The sequence below is a fragment of the Eptesicus fuscus genome, chromosome 4, assembly GCF_027574615.1.
Source record: "Eptesicus fuscus isolate TK198812 chromosome 4, DD_ASM_mEF_20220401, whole genome shotgun sequence".
Classification (NCBI taxonomy): Eukaryota; Metazoa; Chordata; class Mammalia; order Chiroptera; family Vespertilionidae; genus Eptesicus; species Eptesicus fuscus.
The window spans coordinates 77911332-77930288 of NC_072476.1; the positions used below are offsets into that span (position 1 = coordinate 77911332).

General features: G+C 49.4%; 1 protein-coding gene across 7 annotated transcripts in view; it reads right to left on the reverse strand.

Annotated features, from left to right (window-relative positions):
* Positions 1-10331: 10331 nt before the first annotated feature.
* MAST4 (microtubule associated serine/threonine kinase family member 4) overlaps positions 10332-18957 on the reverse strand; it is a 516137-nt gene continuing 507511 nt past the window's right edge. For all 7 annotated transcript variants that reach the window (XM_054715206.1, XM_054715204.1, XM_054715205.1 and 4 more), the window contains 3 exons: positions 18094-18230; positions 15919-16100; positions 10332-15368 (listed from right to left, as the gene is read on the reverse strand). In XM_054715206.1, coding sequence (XP_054571181.1) covers positions 11476-15368; positions 15919-16100; positions 18094-18230 — 4212 coding nt within the window. In that variant the 3' untranslated portion in view covers positions 10332-11475. The remainder of the gene's footprint in view (positions 15369-15918; positions 16101-18093; positions 18231-18957) is intronic.

The window sequence follows — 18957 nt, forward strand, 5'->3', positions numbered from 1 at the left end:
AACCCGGTGTTCTCGCTGTGTGGTTACAGAGCCCAACTCCCAGGTGGGCTGTGGTGCGAGTACCTTCTCATTTGGAGGCCGGTCCTTCCAAGCTTCTTTCCCACAGGAATCGTGAGATAAATGGTGCTTTGGCTCCCAGGCCAGCTCTCCAACGCCGATTCTCCTGGGACAGCAATTGAGATAGCACATTTACAATGAAAACCAGTGGGAGAAAGCAGCTCCGTATACCAGCTGTCTCTCAAGAGCACAATAAGCTGGCTCAGTGAGTAGTTTCTGTTGCGGCTGGAGTGTCAGTAAAGATAGTACCAGCGACACAGAGGGGACAGGACCACTGAATACGATAGAGAAAGAGGACAGGGAAGCTCCAGTGTGATGACTTGGGCCCCCCCCCCCAAAGCCCAAAGAGTCACCCTCCCGCAGGCCTTGCTCTCTGAAGTCTGCATTGATGGCCAGGGTAGCTCTTGTACTCCGGTGCTGCATTTACAGGCCTTGATTCAGTTCTATAACCAGTTGTAGGCGTGCAATGGTAACTTATAGTTGTGAAATTCTGATTGGATATCAAGGGAAAAATCGAGTAATATCTAATCCGAATTGTTTGGCCCTTAGGCTGAGGGCATAATGGTGAGACACAATAACAGAGTGGAAACTTGGGAACGAACTCCTTTTCACTTGTATATGCCCAGAAAAAGCAGGAAAGACAAGGGAGTCGTGAAGTGAAGTCACAAATCTTCACTGAAAAGGCTCCGTAGTCTTAGGGGATATTTTGTGCTAGATAGGAGGCCACGTTTTCCCACTGGTTCTTGGTTAGGAACACAAGGCAGGGGCTAGGGTAAGGTGAGTGAGGCCTTTGCCTTGGGTGCAAAATTTAAGGGAGAACCATGCTATTTACCACGAATAGCCACGATCTGGAAACAGCCCAACTGCCCATCAGTAGATGAGTTGATAAAATGCTGCGGTACATTTATACCATGGAATGCTATGTGGCTGTAAGAAAGAAGGCTCTCTTACCCTTTGCAACAGCCTGGATGGACCTGTGGATTATTACGCTAAGTGAAATAAGCCAGTCAGAGAAAGACAAGTACCATAGGATCTCACTTATTTGTGCAGCCTAATGAATAAAATAAACTGATGAAGAAAATAGAAACAGAGTCATGGATACATGGAACAGACTGATGCTGTCAGAGGGGACAGGGAGAGGAAGACTAGATGAAGGAAGGTGAAGGGATTAGCCAAACCCACAGACAAAGGAAGGTGAAGGGATTAGCATAACCCACAGACACAGACAACAGTGTAGTGACAGCCAGAGGGAAGGGGGCTGGGGACTGGGTGGAACAGGCAAAGGAGCCAAAAATGGGGACATCTAACAAAGGGAAAAAAAATTTTAAGGGACAACCAACAACCTCAGTGAGCAAGACAAAAAAAATTAATACAATATTTTAAAAACTTTAAGTTAATGCAAAAAAAAAAAAAAATGATGGTAAAACATTAAAATTTTAAACAAGCCCTGGCCGGGTAACTCAGTTGTTTAGAGCTTTGTCCCGATGTGCCACGTTGCAGATTCAGTCCCCAGTCAGGGCACATACAAGAATCAACCAATGAATGCAAAAATAAGTGGAATAATGAATCAATGTTTCTCTCTCCCTGCCTCTCTCTAAAAAACCAAAAAATAAAAATTAAAGAAAAATTTAAACAAAGACGGGATCCATAACAGTGCCCTGATGAACCATGAAAAGAAAAGGGAAAAATTAGTGATACCAGTCTTGCCTTTGTTTCAAACGTTGATATTTTGTCCACTGTGGATGCTTTGCATTAGTTTTTATTTTTTAAATGTTGCATTAAAACATCACTTATCTTCATTACTGAGTTTTTGGTGCCCCCTTAAATTTTGTGCCCAAGGTGGGTGCCTCACTCACCTCCCCGTTCCTGCCCTGAGGATTGGTGAGACGTGGGATTCCCTGCGAACTCCAGGCTACAGTTTCCGGAGGGCCTGTAGCTGGCACACGCTCTCAGTGTTACTCCAAAGTGTGCATCTCCGTCCCCTTTACATCCTGGAAGCAGAGAGAAGTGTCCAAGATCTCCCATCATGTCCCTCCATCCTTAGCTAACTCCCACTAACTCCTGAGTTCAAAGGCATCGTTCCTTCAAAACCAGGACAGGTGCAGAGACGAATGGGTACCAAACCCTCTGAGCCCCAGGTGCCGGGGCCTGGAGGGTGGGCCAGCACAGCATACTCTGCTAATGAAATGAATCATCACACAATTAACCGCTTTAATGATCTTGAATGTCAGCATTTGGGAGAACAGGTGGCACTGGTCTAGAAAAGTCAGGCCTCTCCCTCTCCAAAGTGGGAGAGAGCCCCCGAGAGCCACGCCCACTCCGGCTGCCACTCTTGTGCAGGAGCCATTCATCCCGGCGAATCTAGGCAGGAATGTGGTACAACTCATAGCTGCTTTGTTGTGTTGATCATGTTCATTTGCTTGTAAGATGAGGAGCTCTGGAAACTTTGGGAACTAGTTCTGGTGGTGACCATGAAGATGCAAAGGGCACGCTCACCGGTAGCTCCCTCCCTCTCTTTTCTTTGTTTCTCTTTCCTTGCTGTCTCTTCCCCTCCTTCCTTCCTTTCTTCCTTCTCTCCCGCTGTGCTTCCCTCCTTTATTATTTCCTTCTTTCCATCGTAGAGTACGGAAGCCCACACGCTAGGAATCCAGTCTAAGATAGCACCAACCCACTGCGTCCCCTGTGCTCTCCAGCAAATGTAAGCTCTTTCCTGCCTCAAGGCTGTAAGCAGCAGCCAGGACATACTACTGGCTGACCTGCCGCTCCATAGCCCACTGTCACACATGATATGTAATGTGCAACTTGGGAAAACCAAAGCATCCTGTAGACTCTCTCTAATGTGGACTGCATCACCCTAAGGACCAGAGGGCCCCAAGCCCTAGCAAACACACCTGCCCATCTTGCTTGCGTTTACCAGGCACGCGCCCCTCCATGCGGTGTAACTTGCTGCTCCATCACTGCACTGATCCGAGGCTCCGTGCCACTCTGCTTTAAGCAACAGTAAATTCACCTGACAAAGTCCGGAAGGGAGCTTTTTGATGGCTGCTGTCAGTTTTATTGCTTTATCCTGGTTACTGGATAGAATCTGTAGACACGGCGTGTTTATTGGTTTTATGTATCACGTGTTGTTGCTGCTCTGACAAGGCAATCCTATAAAAATGTGTTATTATTGCATGTTGTAGCTCAGTGAGCTGACCCTGCATTTCAAAGTGCACTGAAGCAAATAGCATTGAAGTCCATAAAAACTGACTGGCCTCCATCACAGAGGACCTTGCGTGGGCTTCAACTCCCACAGTCTGGGCACAAATTTCCCCCCAGCCAAGCCGGCAGCCACCACTGCTACCTGGACACAGCACCAGCCCAACACAGGCATTGCCTGTGACATTTCAACACAGGAAATGTCGCATCATTCCTTCTGATTCAATTCTCCCATAAGTGCTGTTTCCAATTTTCAAGTTTACAAAAGTATGTAATAAATGGCTTTTTAATGTTTTATATATTAGTATATGATGCAGGAGGGGTAGCTGATGCTGTTTTCCATCTGCTCTGAAGGCTGAAGAGAAAATTAACTTGAATTACATCGAGAGAAGATGTGATTAGTTGTAAGCTAATGGTGCTGGATGGTGCTGGATGTCAACTGGAATCAAGTGCCTGATGCATTCAGAGTTAGACTGTCTAACTCAGTGGTCGGCAAACTGCGGCTCGCGAGCCACGTGCGGCTCTTTGGCTGGGGGTGCTGGATGTCAACTGGAATCAAGTGCCTGATGCATTCAGAGTTAGACTGTCTAACTCAGTGGTCGGCAAACTGCGGCTCGCGAGCCACGTGCGGCTCTTTGGCCCCTTGAGTGTGACTCTTCCACAAAATACCACGGCCTAGGCGAGTCTATTTTGAAGAAGTGGCATTAGAAGAAGTTTAAGTTTAAAAAATTTGTCTCTCAAAAGAAATTTCAATCGTTGTACTGTTGATATTTGGCTCTGTTGACTAATGAGTTTGCCGACCACTGGTGTAACTGAAGGCTGCAGAGGAATGGGCCAGCAGTGGGGCTTCCAGATAATGATTTATCACTGGAATCACCTGGAGTGTCTTTATAAAACAGATTCCCATGCCCCACCCTAGATTTTGGGATTCCTTTAAACTGGGGTTGGCCTGGGATTCTCAGCCTAATGATTTCATGTAATATCTTTCCCTAATCTTAATTTGATCAAAAAAGAAATAGCAGAAGCATGTGTTAGGCATCCCTGAGGAGAAGATCCGCATTCTCTAAGAGGAAATATCCCAACAAAAGGGAAAAGAGGACCAAGGAGCCTTGGAACCCAATGGTGAGACCTGCTGGGCAGGCGGCTTGCTCATCTCCTGGGCCTCACTGCCAGGCCACAGGCTCTGCTCCTGAACTGGCCTGCTCTGCCACCCACTCCCGCTAGTCCCAATTGTAAATGATATATTAAATACTGTGGGTCTTGAAAAAGGGAAGAACTCATCTACAGATCATTTTCAAAAGCCATCATTTCCCATTTAAGGTTAAATAGTGAACTTCATTGACCATCCTCCTGTGATTCCCCCTATCTTTAGGTAATATTCTTTAAGCATTTGACTGTTCAAGACATACGAGATCCTACAGAGGTGAGCAGAGGGCAGGGGCTGCCGGATCATCCATCCATCTTTTCCTTCTCCCTTCACATTGGTTCATGGGCTTTCTAAGCAGCTTGCATCTCCCTTTTCCTCTTACTCTTGTCCTTGGGAATAACCTGATATCCAACAATAGATCAATGGTGAAATAAATAGGGGATACTCGGAACAAATGGGGAGACATTCTATGTTCTTAGGTGGGATTACATTATAAACATGTTGATTCTACTAGAAAATAGAGAAATACAAGTGAAAATGAGATAAAGTTTTGTTTCAATTTTCCTGGCAAAAAGAGAAAGCTGGGTAATAGTGCAGGGGTGGGTGGGGAGTATAGGAACTGCATGCACTGCTTATGGGTAAAGACTGGAGCAGCCACTGAGACCACAGAGCAATAATTAGCCAAATTAAATTCAGGATCCACAAATCCTGTTGAGGGTATATATCCCAAGACAGTTTCACATTTCCAAAATGATATTCAGTGCAGCACTATTTATGGAGAAGGGAATTCCAATTTGAGTGTTCATCGCTAGGAAAATGGATAGGTAGAATGTGGAAGACACCCACCATGGCAGTGGTCGGCAAACTCATTAGTCAACAGAGCCAAATATCAACAATACAACGATTGAAATTTCTTTTGAGAGCCAAATTTTTTAAACTTAAACTATATAGGTAGGTACATTGTTATTAACTTAATTAGGGTACTCCTAAGCTGGCCTTTACTAAAAACTCAAGGGGCCAAAGAGCCACATGTGGCTCATGAGCCGCAGTTTGCCGACCACTGCACCATGGCGTATAACGAAGTAGTTAGTAGCAATGGATTCAGTATGGCTATAGCAGCCTAACTGAATCTTAAACACCTAGTGTTGGGGGAAGTCATTGAGGGGATGTGACCGCCAGTTGACCTACAAGCTGTACCCTTGCAATGGAGGGGCCTCACCCCCTTCCCTGTCCTTAGAATGTATACTCTGCCCAGTGGTCCCACAATGGGAGCCATGTTCAAGGACACAGCCCGAGAAAGGAAGGTGTGGTTGAGACCATCTGGGCAGTATGTATGACTGAACCCAATTAACCCTTTGCACTCACTTGCTTTTTTCTCGATTCCTTTATTCTACTCGGGATTTAATTTTTTAAATACCCCAGATTTTACAAAGTGCGGCAGTAGAATAAAAAACTGGAGTTTCTTTTCATACAAACTTATTTGGATTTTTTTTGTATTTCAAATTATTGATACATTCAAAGAGTAATTTTAATCTCGACATCCGAGTGCAAAAGGTTAAGGCCTCTATATAAACTTTTAACATTCTGGCAGGCGGGTGAGAAGATCTACTCTCGTGTGGCCACCCAAGACCAGCCTTGTTTGTACGTCCTCTTGCTTATGAAAACTGCTACCTACCAGTCTGGAGTGGTCCGCCTCATCCTTCGGTCTCTCCTTGCCCTCTGAGTATGGGGGCCAGTTTGCAAACCAACATACAGGGCTTGATGGAAAAACAAACCCAAAATGACATGTTAACATGAATATTTCTATAAATTAAAACTACATGCATACAAAACAAAAATACCTATGTTTTTTAAGAACACAAAAATATCATCCATTTGACATGGTTGCCTATGGAGTGGGAGGAGGAGATGGGAGGGAGTGTAGAGATCAATGAAATGAACCTTGGTATAAGCCAAGGTCCATGTGCCAAGAACTGAGGAGTAGGATGGCCTTAATCATTTGCCCCTGAGGTTCTCTACTGCATGTGTGGACATGAAAAACACCAATATGGCACATCCATAAAAGGAAATGCCATACAGCCATTGCATGTAATATTGCAGGCCTGTATTTATAGACATCAAAATATAGTTGTGATTTAATACTAAGCAAAAGAGCAGGTTACCAAACACGCCGTCTATTATTTCATTTTTTTGGAAAAATTAAAAATCTCTGTAAGTGGGAGAATGACAGGGCTGATGGGATTTCAGTGATTCAAACGTTTTTCTTCTTGCTTTTCTGTTATTGCTCATTTGCCTTCAATAGCTATGCACCGTGCAATAAAGAAGAAATAAAAGGTTTTCTTTTAAAGACTGTTTTTGCTTTTACACAAGTACAAGAATAATAAAGAGGTCACTGGCTGTGAGAATTTACTGGCACTAAAAGGTGACTTCTTCCTAAGGTTTTGGTTTCCAATGTACACGGTCGGCCCCAGCTTTAGGGGTTGCTCTTTCCTTTTCCTCGAGGACAGAGGGAGCCCCACTTATTCTAAGGCTGCCCACGTGAACGGCCCAGAGAGCTGGGACTCGCATTACGGATGGCTCTGCGCTTAGGGACGTGGATGGGTGTCCACATGAACTGCCCTGGGTCCCAACAGGAGTACCTCTGTCTCCAGCCCAGGAAAGCCACTTCCCACAGCGTTTACAGTGTGTGTGTTCCGAAGGGACAGCTTCCAGGCAAAGGTTTGGACAGGTCAGGGCTGGCGGCCTTGATGAAGCCAGCCCGACGGGAAGAGGTGGAAGCCGCCGCTGCTGGCTTCAGGCCACGCAGACTCTTCGTCCTTTGCCTCCCGGCTGCTGACAGCCATCCCCAGGCAGCGCTTAATGAAATCTGTCCAAGGCTTTCCGCTTTCCAATTAATCAACTTTTTGTAAAGCTGTGTGGGGCAACAAAGAGTAACCAAATGCAACTGATCTTTCCCTTCCCACATCTGGGCAGACTTGACTGGCATGTAACAGAGCGTTCAGGGAACTGCAGTCTTGGGAGCAAATCCCCTTTTTGAAGTGCTCGCCTGCATCCAAGTATCGGAATTGACAGCCCGCCGCCAGCCCGTGACGTTAGGAAACAACGCTCTTGTCTTTCGGAACACGCGGTGCTGGGATCTGTCTTCCTCTGAGGGCTGGTGCTGACGGCTCCAGGCTAGAGTTGAAGCTGAACCTGGGCCACACTGACTGACATTCACACAGCAGTGAAACTGAGATTCAGCAAAGCTGTGGTCATAATAGAGAAGGTGTGTTCAGTATTAACCGGGGTTCGAGGTAGAATAAAAGAGGGAGGGCACCAAGTGACTGCGTGGAGGAATGAATTAAAACGGGGCGAGGAAGTGGAAGACATCTGTAATAGTGTCAACAATTAAAAAAAAAATGATAGGAGGGAAGTTAAATTTGAGAACTGTCCTACCACTGAGTTCCTTAATGCCAGGCCTATACTGAAGGAAGCATATTTCTGTAGTTAATACAGCGACACTTTTTTATGTTGCATTTGTGAACTGAAAATCCTAGATGGGAAATTGCCTACTGATTAATTTAGAACGAATAAAGGAGCCTATTACATAGAACGAATAGCTTCCTTGGCTCATGACTTCCCACCAATCATCACATTCATAATTTTGCACCAAAAATTCAGTTGCTGAACTATTTTCAGCATGTAAAGAAAGATGAAGTGGCGTACCTCATTCCCAGAGGTCCCTGGATCTGAACTAAATTACATGACATCTGGTAATGCTGATAAAGGTCAAGAGCTTTCGGACCAGAAACAAACTAGATTCTAATCCAACCTCTTTAAAGGCTGTACATTAAGAAATTACATAGCTCTTCTGGGTCTGTTTCCTCACCTATAAAATGGGGTGCCACCACCATCTGGTCGGAGGATTGTGTTTGGGGTTCAAATGAGATGGTTGATGAAAAGCATCTATCTGGCCCAGTACTAAGCACACATATATTATGTGTGTGTGTGTGTGTGTGTGTGTGTGTATACACACAGATAATATATATGTATATGTATATATATATACATATACATATGTATATATATATATGTAATGTCTTACATATAACATATATAATTCTATCATCTATCTATTATAGGTAGACAATAAGTATTGGGTTGCTTCTTTCCTCCCTGATGGCTTCAATGGTTTTTCATTACGAGGAGACAGGAGGCAAGAAAAAGAAAGATGAGAGGACAAATGGTGATCAATGGAGCAAGGTTCTGGGAGACTCGAGGGAGGTGGTGTCACTGAGAAAGGACACCTTTTCCTGAGACTGTAGGGAGATAGTGAGTGTGGCAGCTGAGTTTTGCAGGCAAGGAAGAAGGTTGTTAGAAAACAGGACCGAGTTAAAGGAGAATCAATCTTGAAGAATGGAACATGTTTGTGTAAGTTAAAAGAAATGGCAAACCTTTCCGCTCAACAAAGAGCAATCTGCAAAAACCCATAATTTCCATGATATAGTTATATTCAGTACCATTTTAGAGATAGTATGTATGTGTGTACATGTAAAAAAAAAAAACCCACACCTTATTAGCCATTATCTTTTCATGCTAAATTTTTATTTCAATGTTATGCGACTGCATAAGTATAAATATTTCAATATACAACAATTAGGACATCCATAGGGAGTTTCTTAGAGAAAATAAGACTGCAAACACTTTATTGCACAGATCCTAACAAACGTTAAGCTGGTAAATCTATCGCTGGGAGCACTACCGGGGGCACGTCTTACAATCACAGGAGACGGACCAGAGGGAACACAGGAGGGTTTCTACCAGCTGACCGGAGGGTTACCAACAACAGACAGTTACCACATGAATGCAACCGTAGTACTCCTTATGCATCCAAAACGCAAAAGCATATTTGGCAAAAATGATAATATACTATACAAAATATACATAGATATGTTGTTTGTAAACAAGCACCTAGTTGTGCTTTAAAGGAAACTGGACAGTTAAGAAGCAACGGCTGTAAACCATGAACTGCCTCCCCGACGGCCCTGTCTTGATGTCTGAGTGCAGAAGCCTTGGGTTATGACAACCGACAAACACAGATATGAATTATAAATGTTGAGACCACTTTTGAATCCCTCTTAAGTTCTTATAAAATATTTGTTTCTTCTACAACTTCACAACAGCGTGATGGGGAATGGCTAGAACTACGGGGGGAAAGATAGGGGCAAGGAGACTTTTCCTACTCTCTCTCTTTTTTTTTTTTCTTTTGTCATTGCCAACTCATTTTACAGTGAAGGACAACCAAGTTAAGTTAAATTATGCCTTTGTTTTTGGAGCGGAGTTTACAGCCCCGATAAAGGATTTACAATCCACAGGGCCATAGGATGATGCTGTGCTTAGATGAAGAATTTTATAGCCTAAAGATACTAAGATATCCCGAGGGGGTTTGGGTGCTGAGTTAGTATTCATTGGTATTTTTTTTTTCCTCTTACAAAAACAAAACAAACATTCCTGCTATGGATCCCAAGCATCTTATAAATACTTATCTGTGTGTATTTTCTCTTAGTACTTAGTGCCTTAGTACTTATGTCAGCAAGTGCCATCTTACAATACAATACAAACCACCAGGAACACGGCAACGGAAAACAAACAGAAAAACCCCTTCAGCACTAAAATGATTGGACAACTTCTACATATTCCATGGTATACAAAATTTAAATAAGGCTTAGCAAAAGTAAAAAGGACAGTCACATTCAAGCACCAAATAGCTCCAACAGGTCTTTTTGTTACAAAAATGCTCTTTATTAATAGTCTTTTTTTTTTTTTTTTGCATAAAGAGATCATGTTATGAAATGTATGGAGCTACTCGATGCATCCGAAATGAATGTGAAACCCAGGAACTTGCTAAAAACAGCAAGCTTCATCTACAACATAAGGCCCCAGCTATGTATTAAAAGGTATCTTGATGTCCTGATTACTTCTTAATATATATGCTGTGATGCCAAAATCTACCCCCCCTCTTTCCCGCCAAAAAGCAAATTTAAAACCTCTTCCAATGCCTGATGCTCAAACGAGTAAAACTCAACCTAAGTCCTGGCTGTGTGCAGCCAGTAATATTCCTTTGTGTCTGAGAGCAGAGCTGGTGCAGGACTACAAAACGTGTGCTTCTTAGACTAGCGACTCACAGCGGAAAGGCCTGAGTTTAAGAGCATGAGCAGGAGAAAATGCAGGAGAACAGACATCAAGATCATGTGTGTTTACAGACCCCGCTCTACCCGGGGTGAAGACCTGACACACACAGCCACAGACGAGGACGGCTGGCCTTCAGACAGGCGGACCCAGGAGCGAAATGCCCACGAGGATGACCGTGAAATGAACATGGCTAGCTCCACAGTCTGGCCCTTCCTGATGGAGGAGGGTTCTAAATGCAGCAGTTAGAGAACTTCTTGCTTTGGATCTGGAAACACAGGCAGCCAGATACAGTCCTATCAACATCTCTGGTTACAAATGCACATAAAAACTCACAAGCTACGGCAGGTAGGGCTTTCTTGCATCGTTATCTCTACTTAGGATGGTTTAACTTAGGAACATGTAGTCTTGAAATAGTCTCTCAAACCACAGACAAACACAGGTGGTGGATGCGCATATACACGAACATGGGTGGATCTCTACTTTCACATACATCGGTTTTAACCATTTGCTTCATTACTACATCATGGTAAGTGGTAAAGCAGAAATCTTATTTTTTTTTTTTTAAAGGAAAGCTGTCATAAATGACACAATCAGCAGCAAGGTATAGACTCTACATCCCAAACCCAACACATGGCCAGATATTTACAGAGAAAATCCTTTTCCTCAACAACCCTCGACTGTGAAGGTGTTTATTTTTTCTTGGACACACACTATCTGGTAACAGCTTTACCGGTGACCACGGGGCAGGCATTTGGAAGAGGTCCCTTTCTTTCCACCTTCTCTCCCTCTCCCCTCCTTCGGTGAGACTCCAGGCTTGGCCTGCGATGCTCCCACAGTGCTGGTTTCGAAAGGTAGTCAGGACTCAGTGACACGTTCCGGGTGGGTCCCCCGGGCCAGCCCCCTTATGAGGCCTTTTTGTGAGGGCTGCTCCGCAAACTCTCTTTCCCCCGCCTCTGCCGGACCACAGAGTCCTTCTCGGGAGGAAGGGCGACGGGGCGGTCTGTGCCTGGCGCGGGGGACGGCTTGGTCACCTCTCTGCCCGCATTCTGTTTCCTGGTCTGAGGCTGGGCCGGGGCAGGCTCTCTCTCTTTGGTTTCTCCTGGGGGGGCAGTTACTGAGAGGGCCCTGTCCCGGGGCCCGGCGCCCCACGCCGTGCTTGGGTTGGGATGCTGCAACTCCACCGTGATGGAGGAGCTCCTGAAGGAGGGCAAGGAGTCACTCTTTGTCATGTGGCTCCCACCATCCCCCCCAGATGGGAGTTTCCTCTGGTCCCTGCTGCTGGGGGCTGTGGGCTCAGCCGTGGCCCCGCTGGCCTTGGCAGGGGCGGGGTCGCTGCTGGCCGCGGGGGCCTCGCGAGCTCCTGGCCTGGCCTCGGGAAAGCTGGAGGAGGTGCTCAGACACTTCTCCGGGAGGGCAGTGGGCCGGAAGGAGCTCTGCCCGATGGCCGAGGGCGACCGCTTCATGCCGCTGGGCTTGCCTGCCTCGGGCGGTGGCTTCTGGGCACCAAGGCCTCTCCCCTTGGCGTCTGGCAGGCCCTTCCCCGCGGCCCCTGCCGGCCTCTCCGTGCCTCTCAGCCTGGCCTCGCCCTGTGCCGGGGGCAGGCTGGCCTCCAGCTTCCTGCTGTCCGTCGGACCATAAAGTGCTTCCATGCATTTCTTCCCTTCAGACTTCCTGTCTGCGGTGGTGGCCAGGGGACTAGGGCTCTTGTCTGTCTGTCTGCACGGTGGGGGGCCGTCTCTCACAGTGGGTGGTTTGGGGTGCTTTGGAGACAGGTTTAGCTTTTCACTGACAGTGGGAAGTTTCTGGTCTACAGACTCGCTGACCCCGGGGTGTCCTTGCCGGGGCGGATGCACAAGCCTCTCCAGCACCTCCGGGGCACGCCCGCCGTCAGTGGACTTCAGCTTGGTGTCCAGGGGACCCGCTTTGGGGGGCAGTGAGCCTGAGGACCCACTTCCTGCCTGGCTGATCACATGGCTGGCTGTGTTCTGGGAACCGGGGAGGGCAGGGTACACATTCGACACACCCTTACTGCTGCCCTTCCCATCTTGGCTGGGGCCGCTGGGGGGGCTGGGGCCACTGGGGGGCTGTGTGCCAGGCTCTCTGGCTACCGCAGCCCCAAGGCCCAGCCTCTGGGAGGCGAGGGGACGGTCTGGGTGCTTGGACTTTGCAGGGCTCGGGTCAGGGGCAGGCCCGGGCTTGAGGCTGCTCTCACCACGCACAGCAGCGGGCCTGGGTGGGTCCAGGAGGCCCAGGCTGGGCTCTGCAGCCCAGGGCTTGCTGCCCAGCTCTCTGCCTGAGGAGGCGCTGGGTGCGCCGCAGGGCTGCCGAGCAGGGCTGGGCAGGTCCTTGGTGGCCGGTGGGGGCTGAGAGCCACTGCTGAGCCGCGGCTGCAGCTGTTCTTTCCTCTCTGGTTCCCGGGGATCATCTCTCTGCAAAGAAGGGAAACTGCGGAGCTTTTCACTCTTCCCACCCTCTGGGGGCTGCAGAGACTGCCTGGCAGGAGGGGCTTCCGATGTGGGTTGCAGGCTGCTCCTTCCCTTGCCCAGCTCCCGCTCACAAGGCGTCCCCGTCCCCACGGGGTGCAAAGAGGGGTCCTCTCTGGCCAGCGGCCTCACCTCCTCCTGGCCATCCCTGTGGCTCGGTTTCCCGCAAGGCCCCCGGGCCTTCTCCGTGGCCGGGGTCTGCGTGTGGACATCTGAGCGGGCTCCTCCCACAGACGGGAGATTTCTGTTGTCACTGGTTTTAGCAGCTTGTGGAGGACTCGGCTCCGTGGAGGGGTCTCTGCGGACGGCGGCCCTTGCAGCCTGCGGCTCTGTTCTGGCTGTGGAAGGGCCCCGCTCCGACGGTTCCCTCCCGCTCGGCTTCTCCCGTGAGGGGACACCTTCGGGTGGGGGCGGGCCAGGTGCCCTGGATGGGTCGGCGCCACACGGGGTCTGCCCCGGGGAGGGCAGGCATTTGGTGTTGGAGTTGGAGTTGTGATTTTGGCGTGGGCTGGGCCCGCCCTCTCTCCGCTGGGGGTCATTCTCCGTGTCTGTCGCAGGGCTCCTGGTGGCCTGGGAAGTGCTCTTGCCCTGCTTCAGCGCTGGGTCAGGCGGGGGAGCCGACGGTGAATTCTGGAGACCCCGGCTGGGTGGCAGGAACCGAGGCTCGAGCAGGTAGGATTTGTTCACCTTGAAGCTAGCCGGGGAGGCCTCCCTCAGACCAGCAGCATCACCCTTCTTGCCATCGCTGGGAAGGGCGGGCGGCACAGTGGGCCCCAGGGCACCGCCGGGGCCGGGGCTCTGCGTGGGTTCGGGGGAAGGCAGCTCAGTCTTGGAGGCCTGAGGTCCAGACAGGAGAGCAATGTCCAGCGTGCCCTCGATTGGCTTCAGGCAGGACACAGACCTCCCTTCCAGCTTATACTCGGAGGGGCTTTTCCGGACAGGGGGCTCGGGAGCCACCGGGCCCGGCTTCTCCGCCCCGCCGTCCACCCGGCCGGCCAAGGCCTTGAGAGGGACGAACACCACGCCGCCCGTCGGAGCTGCATGGGCGCTGCTGCTGAACGCCCGGCTCTCGGGGGCCGGCGCCTCCTGCTGCCCGCCCGTGGGCCGGACCGCGCTCCCGGGCAGGCATTCGTGGGCACCGGCTGTCATCTTGGGCTTGAGCGCGAGGCAGAGGTTGTCATCTTTGTCTTCAAGGGACACTTTCTTCCGGAGGTAATCCATGCTGGCCAGCTTGCCGTCTAACTTCTCACATCGGAGACACTCCTTGGCCGGGGGAGCCTTCTCCACAGCGTCCCCCCTCCCGGAGGCGGGCCTGTCGCTGGAGGGACAGAGGCCGTCTTGAAGGGTGCTGGGCGCAGCGGCTGCGGCTGGTTTGCAGTCGTAGGGGCCCTGGCTGTGGCCCGCGGGGGCCTGGCCACGGCCAGCTGCCGCCCCGCCGGAGGCGCCGGCCGGCTTGTGGAGGGCGCCCTTCAGCAGGCTGCCCGGGGCCGGGGCCTCCAGCACGGCTGCTTTGTTCTCAAAATGACTGGACCTTTCCAAAGCCTTTGGATACATCTTCTTCTCCCTCTCCTCCAGCCTCACCGTGGCGTGGTTTTCCGAATCACTGACGAGTGTGTGGGCCTTGGGGTGGGGCTCCGGTTTCTCGGGGAAGCCGTCCGGTTTCTTCACCACCACCTTGGCCTTCAGCTTCTCTCGGTCCAGGTCGTCCACGGACTCCTGCCGGCCCAGCTTCCGGGCGGCGGGGCGCTTCAGGCAGCCCTGCTCCACGGGCCTGGCCCGGCTGAGGGCCGGCGTGTCGCACGCCGTCTCCTCCAGGCTCTGCAGGGTCGCTTCCCGCTGGCACGGCTCCCGCGGCGCCTCCTCCTGGGTCACCTCCAGGCTGTGCTTGCGGGAGCACAGGTGCTTCTTGTCGCCGCCGTAGGCCGGAGACAGCTTCTCCTCGGACTGCACGCGCTTGAGCAGCGGGGACCGCGGCGGCTCCGCACTCTTGGGCCTCGCGATGTGCCTGACGATGGTGGGAGGGGAGTGCATTTTGCCGGGAAAGGCTTGCGCGATCTTGGAGTTGCCGAGGGGAGGTCCCAGCAGAGGTGACGGAGACCGCTGCGGGGAGGTGGGCTGTGGCGTCGGAGAGGGGGTCCGGGCCAGCGGGGAGAGCGGGATGTTGCCGGCGGACTTACGCCTTCCGGACCGGTAGCGCTGTCCGCTGAGCTTGGGGGCCAGACCGTGGAGCGTGCTGGGCCGGATGTGTCCTGACCCCGCTGGGGAGTTGGGGGCACTAGAACTTGGGGAGCTGCTCTGCGAGGAGTTAGTACCTGGGGGTAGAAAACAGAACACTGTGAGCAATGGCCACCTTCCCTCTCTTTCCCACCCTCCAGCCCAAAAGGCTTCAGGTGAGGTCAGGTCAAGGTCAGCAAGCTATCTCAGCATCCAACACTAATGAATGAATGCTTTTTGGATAAACCTCCCTACACTAAGTTTTTTTTTCTTTTCTTTTTTTTTTTCTATTTTATTGATTTTTTACAGAGAGGAAGGGAGAGGGATAGAAAGCTAGAAACATCGATGCATCGACCAGCTGCCTCCTGCACACCCCCTACCGGGGATGTGCCCGCAACCAAGGTACATGCCCTTGACCGGAATAGAACCTGGGACCTTTCAGCCCGCACGCTCTATCCACTGAGCCAAACTGGTTTTGGCCCTACACTAAGTTTTAACCCAACCCTTACTGTCTTATCTTAATGGTCCGAAGAGCCCTATCTTATGACCTCCAGGCTGGAATAATCCTCAGGGGTTTTGGGATTTAAGATGGTGACTCTGACCTCCTCTCAACCCTCCCTTGCTGTCCTGGCCAGGAGACTCACTCACCGGATGGGAAGTCGGGGGTGGAGCGGTAGCTGGGTGTGGGAGATCGGGGAGACAGGCTGTGAGTGGGGGACCCCGGGAGGCTCTCCCCCGACGACAGCGATCGGTTCAAGCAGGAGAAACTTCGGCTCGTGTGCAGTAGAGGAGAAGGCTGCTTAGCTAGTTTTTTGAAAAGGGATCTCCTCCTAGAGTGAAAACAAGAGAAAATGAATCAGATTCTATGTCCAGAGCCGCTCCTGCCTCCCCACAATTCCTGCGTTCCAGTCACACCTCCGTGCCGGAGACGTGATATGATGGCAGATCCTATTAAAGAGTAGGATCCCAATGTGCTATTAAAAATATTTTGAGGACTTAGAAAGGAAGATATATACAATGGAAGCTCTCTGAATTCCAAACACTTTAAGATGATATAATATACTGGGGAAGTATATTAAGTGTATATTCATTTATTTACTTGTCAGGTTTATGAGGAGGGTGTTCTTTGCCTGAAGGTATGTGCCCCCAGATGCTGACACAATTTCATTAAGAGATAACACCCAGTAAATCTCTGGAGGAAAAATCATCTCGGATATAGAATTCTTTAATGGTGACACATTGGGCAGAGGCTTATCTGTGAGGGGCTGTTTGCTGGGCTTATCCCATTGTGGGCTCCCGACTATTCCTAATGACAGTGCAGGCTGTACATTTCCATAGAAAGGCCGGGAAAGGTGAACTGAAGCTTATCCTATCAGCAGGGCAGCAGCCGCCACGCCGCCGCAGGAGCAAATGTGTGCTCCATGCTCAACAAGCACAGCCTCGAGCAGAAGGGGCAGCCCCCGCGGCTCGGAGGTGCAGGCGGCTGCGCAGGGCTCCCCACCCTCCCGCAAGCCCGACCCACCCCGGGGAGCGAAGGAAGAAGGGCAAACACTGCTACCCCTTGAAACAGTGTGCCCTGTATGACTTACAGCACAGACAAAATATAAGGCACCCATAAAAAAGGGAGGATCTCAGAATGTATGTGTTGTGCTGCATGTGTGTGTGTAATTTTAATAAAAGTAATGAGGGCACGTGGGTTAAAAAGCCAAACCTTTTTATACTAGTAAACGTATAATGAAAAATAACAACCCCCCTCCTCTGCCTTCTTTTGCCCCCTCTCCAGAGACCAGGATTGTGTCTTCTCCCATCTCATCAGTCTGCACATTGCTAAGCAGTGTGCTTACGTTACTTTTCGTTTTTCAGTCTCAGAAAATATCTGTTGCTGTCCTACCACAGAAGATGAGAACTAACCTCTTCTATATCCCCCTTCCACCTTCTGGCCAAATACACTTCCCCCTTTTTATTCCTCTCAATAGATGAATAAAAAATTTTGGTTAAAAAAAAAAAAAAAGGCTGGTGTCTTCTTTATGTTGTAAGTATTGTTCACAGCAGGGCCATGGCAAGCTGAATTCTATTTCCTTTCCTGTACAGCTTTGTCTTTCCCGGGGCTGATGAGCATCCCTTTCACACTGGCCTTTTCCTCCTACATTTCTATCACAAAAGTCCTCCGACTATGATCAGACACAGCAGATTCAAGAGGGGAACGGAGAGCTGCTGCGGCGTCCCGCAGGGAGCACCCCGACAGGTGCCTGGCAGGAAATGCCCCCGCCGGGAACGGCTGCCGCGTGGTGCGTGCGGCACAGAGAGGCCCCCACAATGCCTCCCAGACAGCCCACGGTCGCCGGGCCAGATTTTCAGTCAGTAAGACAGAGCCCGTTCATTTCTAGGCTTATTTGGATGCTCTTAAGATATAGTTATTTCAGAATATCTGGCATTTAAAAAAATACCAGCCGTTTTTAGATAGTGCAACGGACATTATTGAATGTAGATTTAATGTTAAGAACTGCTTGAGGGTCCAGTTCCTCAAATCCAGCTCACATGGAATGAAGCCTAGAGGCTTAGGAAACACCCAAGGGGCTTTTCACAGCTCTTACACGTGAGCTAAAGCAACCTGAACCACAACGGTTATGTTTACAACATAGCTACGTAAACCTCTCCAGTATGAAAAATAATGCTATTATGAATATGAACTTTCATGTATAACTGTATGTGAACCACAGCATAAAAATCGCTCATCTATAGCATTTAAATTAAGTAGGGAGTTACTCTCCTCCCACGTGAATATCCACTGAACTCCCAAAGAATAACACTGCTTGAACTAACCGTTCCAGACTCTCTTTCTTCTTAGATTTCTTGCTTCGCCTCACCATCCGGCTCTTATAGCTGTTTCTCCTGGCTGGTCCCGTTTTGATTGATGTGTTTTCAAACGGGGTCGTAGTGATTGACACCTTATTCCCACTCTATAAAAAAAAAAAAAAAAAAAAAAAAAGGTGGTGTTAAAGGGAAATGCTGTAATAAAACAAGACGAGAACAGAGAAAGGAGGTTCAAACACAAAGATACATAAGGACATACACACAAAAGGACCTCCATTTCTAAATAACCCTTTAAGCAGTGAAGTCCTGGAGAATGCAAACTGGGTAGAGGCACAATGGAAGGTTTCTTCAAGAGGGTGGGCTCTGATCTGAGTTCAAATCCGAGCTCTGGGACCGGAGCGGGCCGCTCCTCCTCCCTCGCCTCCACTTCCGGTGCTACCTCACAGCAGAATCACACCTCCTCCCAGGGCTCCTCTGAGGACCGCATGAAGGACAGAGTTGGTAAAGCCCTCAGACCCACTGTGACACCCGGAAAGGCTCTATAAATAAGTCAGCGCCATCCATATGTATGAAGCATAAATAATGTGCCCAGAGGCTGTCTCCTTGGTTGATTTACTTTTCTTTTTTCTCATGTTTGTGTTTTTCCTTTGACCTAGAAATCAAAGAGTAACAAAATTGAAAGAGACTTATTTTTTCATTATTTTAAAAGGTTCCTTTTCTATCACCATAAAACCTGTCAGTTTGCCGAGCTGGAAAGTTTATGCCAGTGAGCACACAGCAGCCTCTCTCCACTCAGGCACGTGTGGTGAGGTCATCCCATGGGCCTCGTGCCCTTTCACGAAGTGCTGGGCAGGGGCTTCATAAAAGATTTAA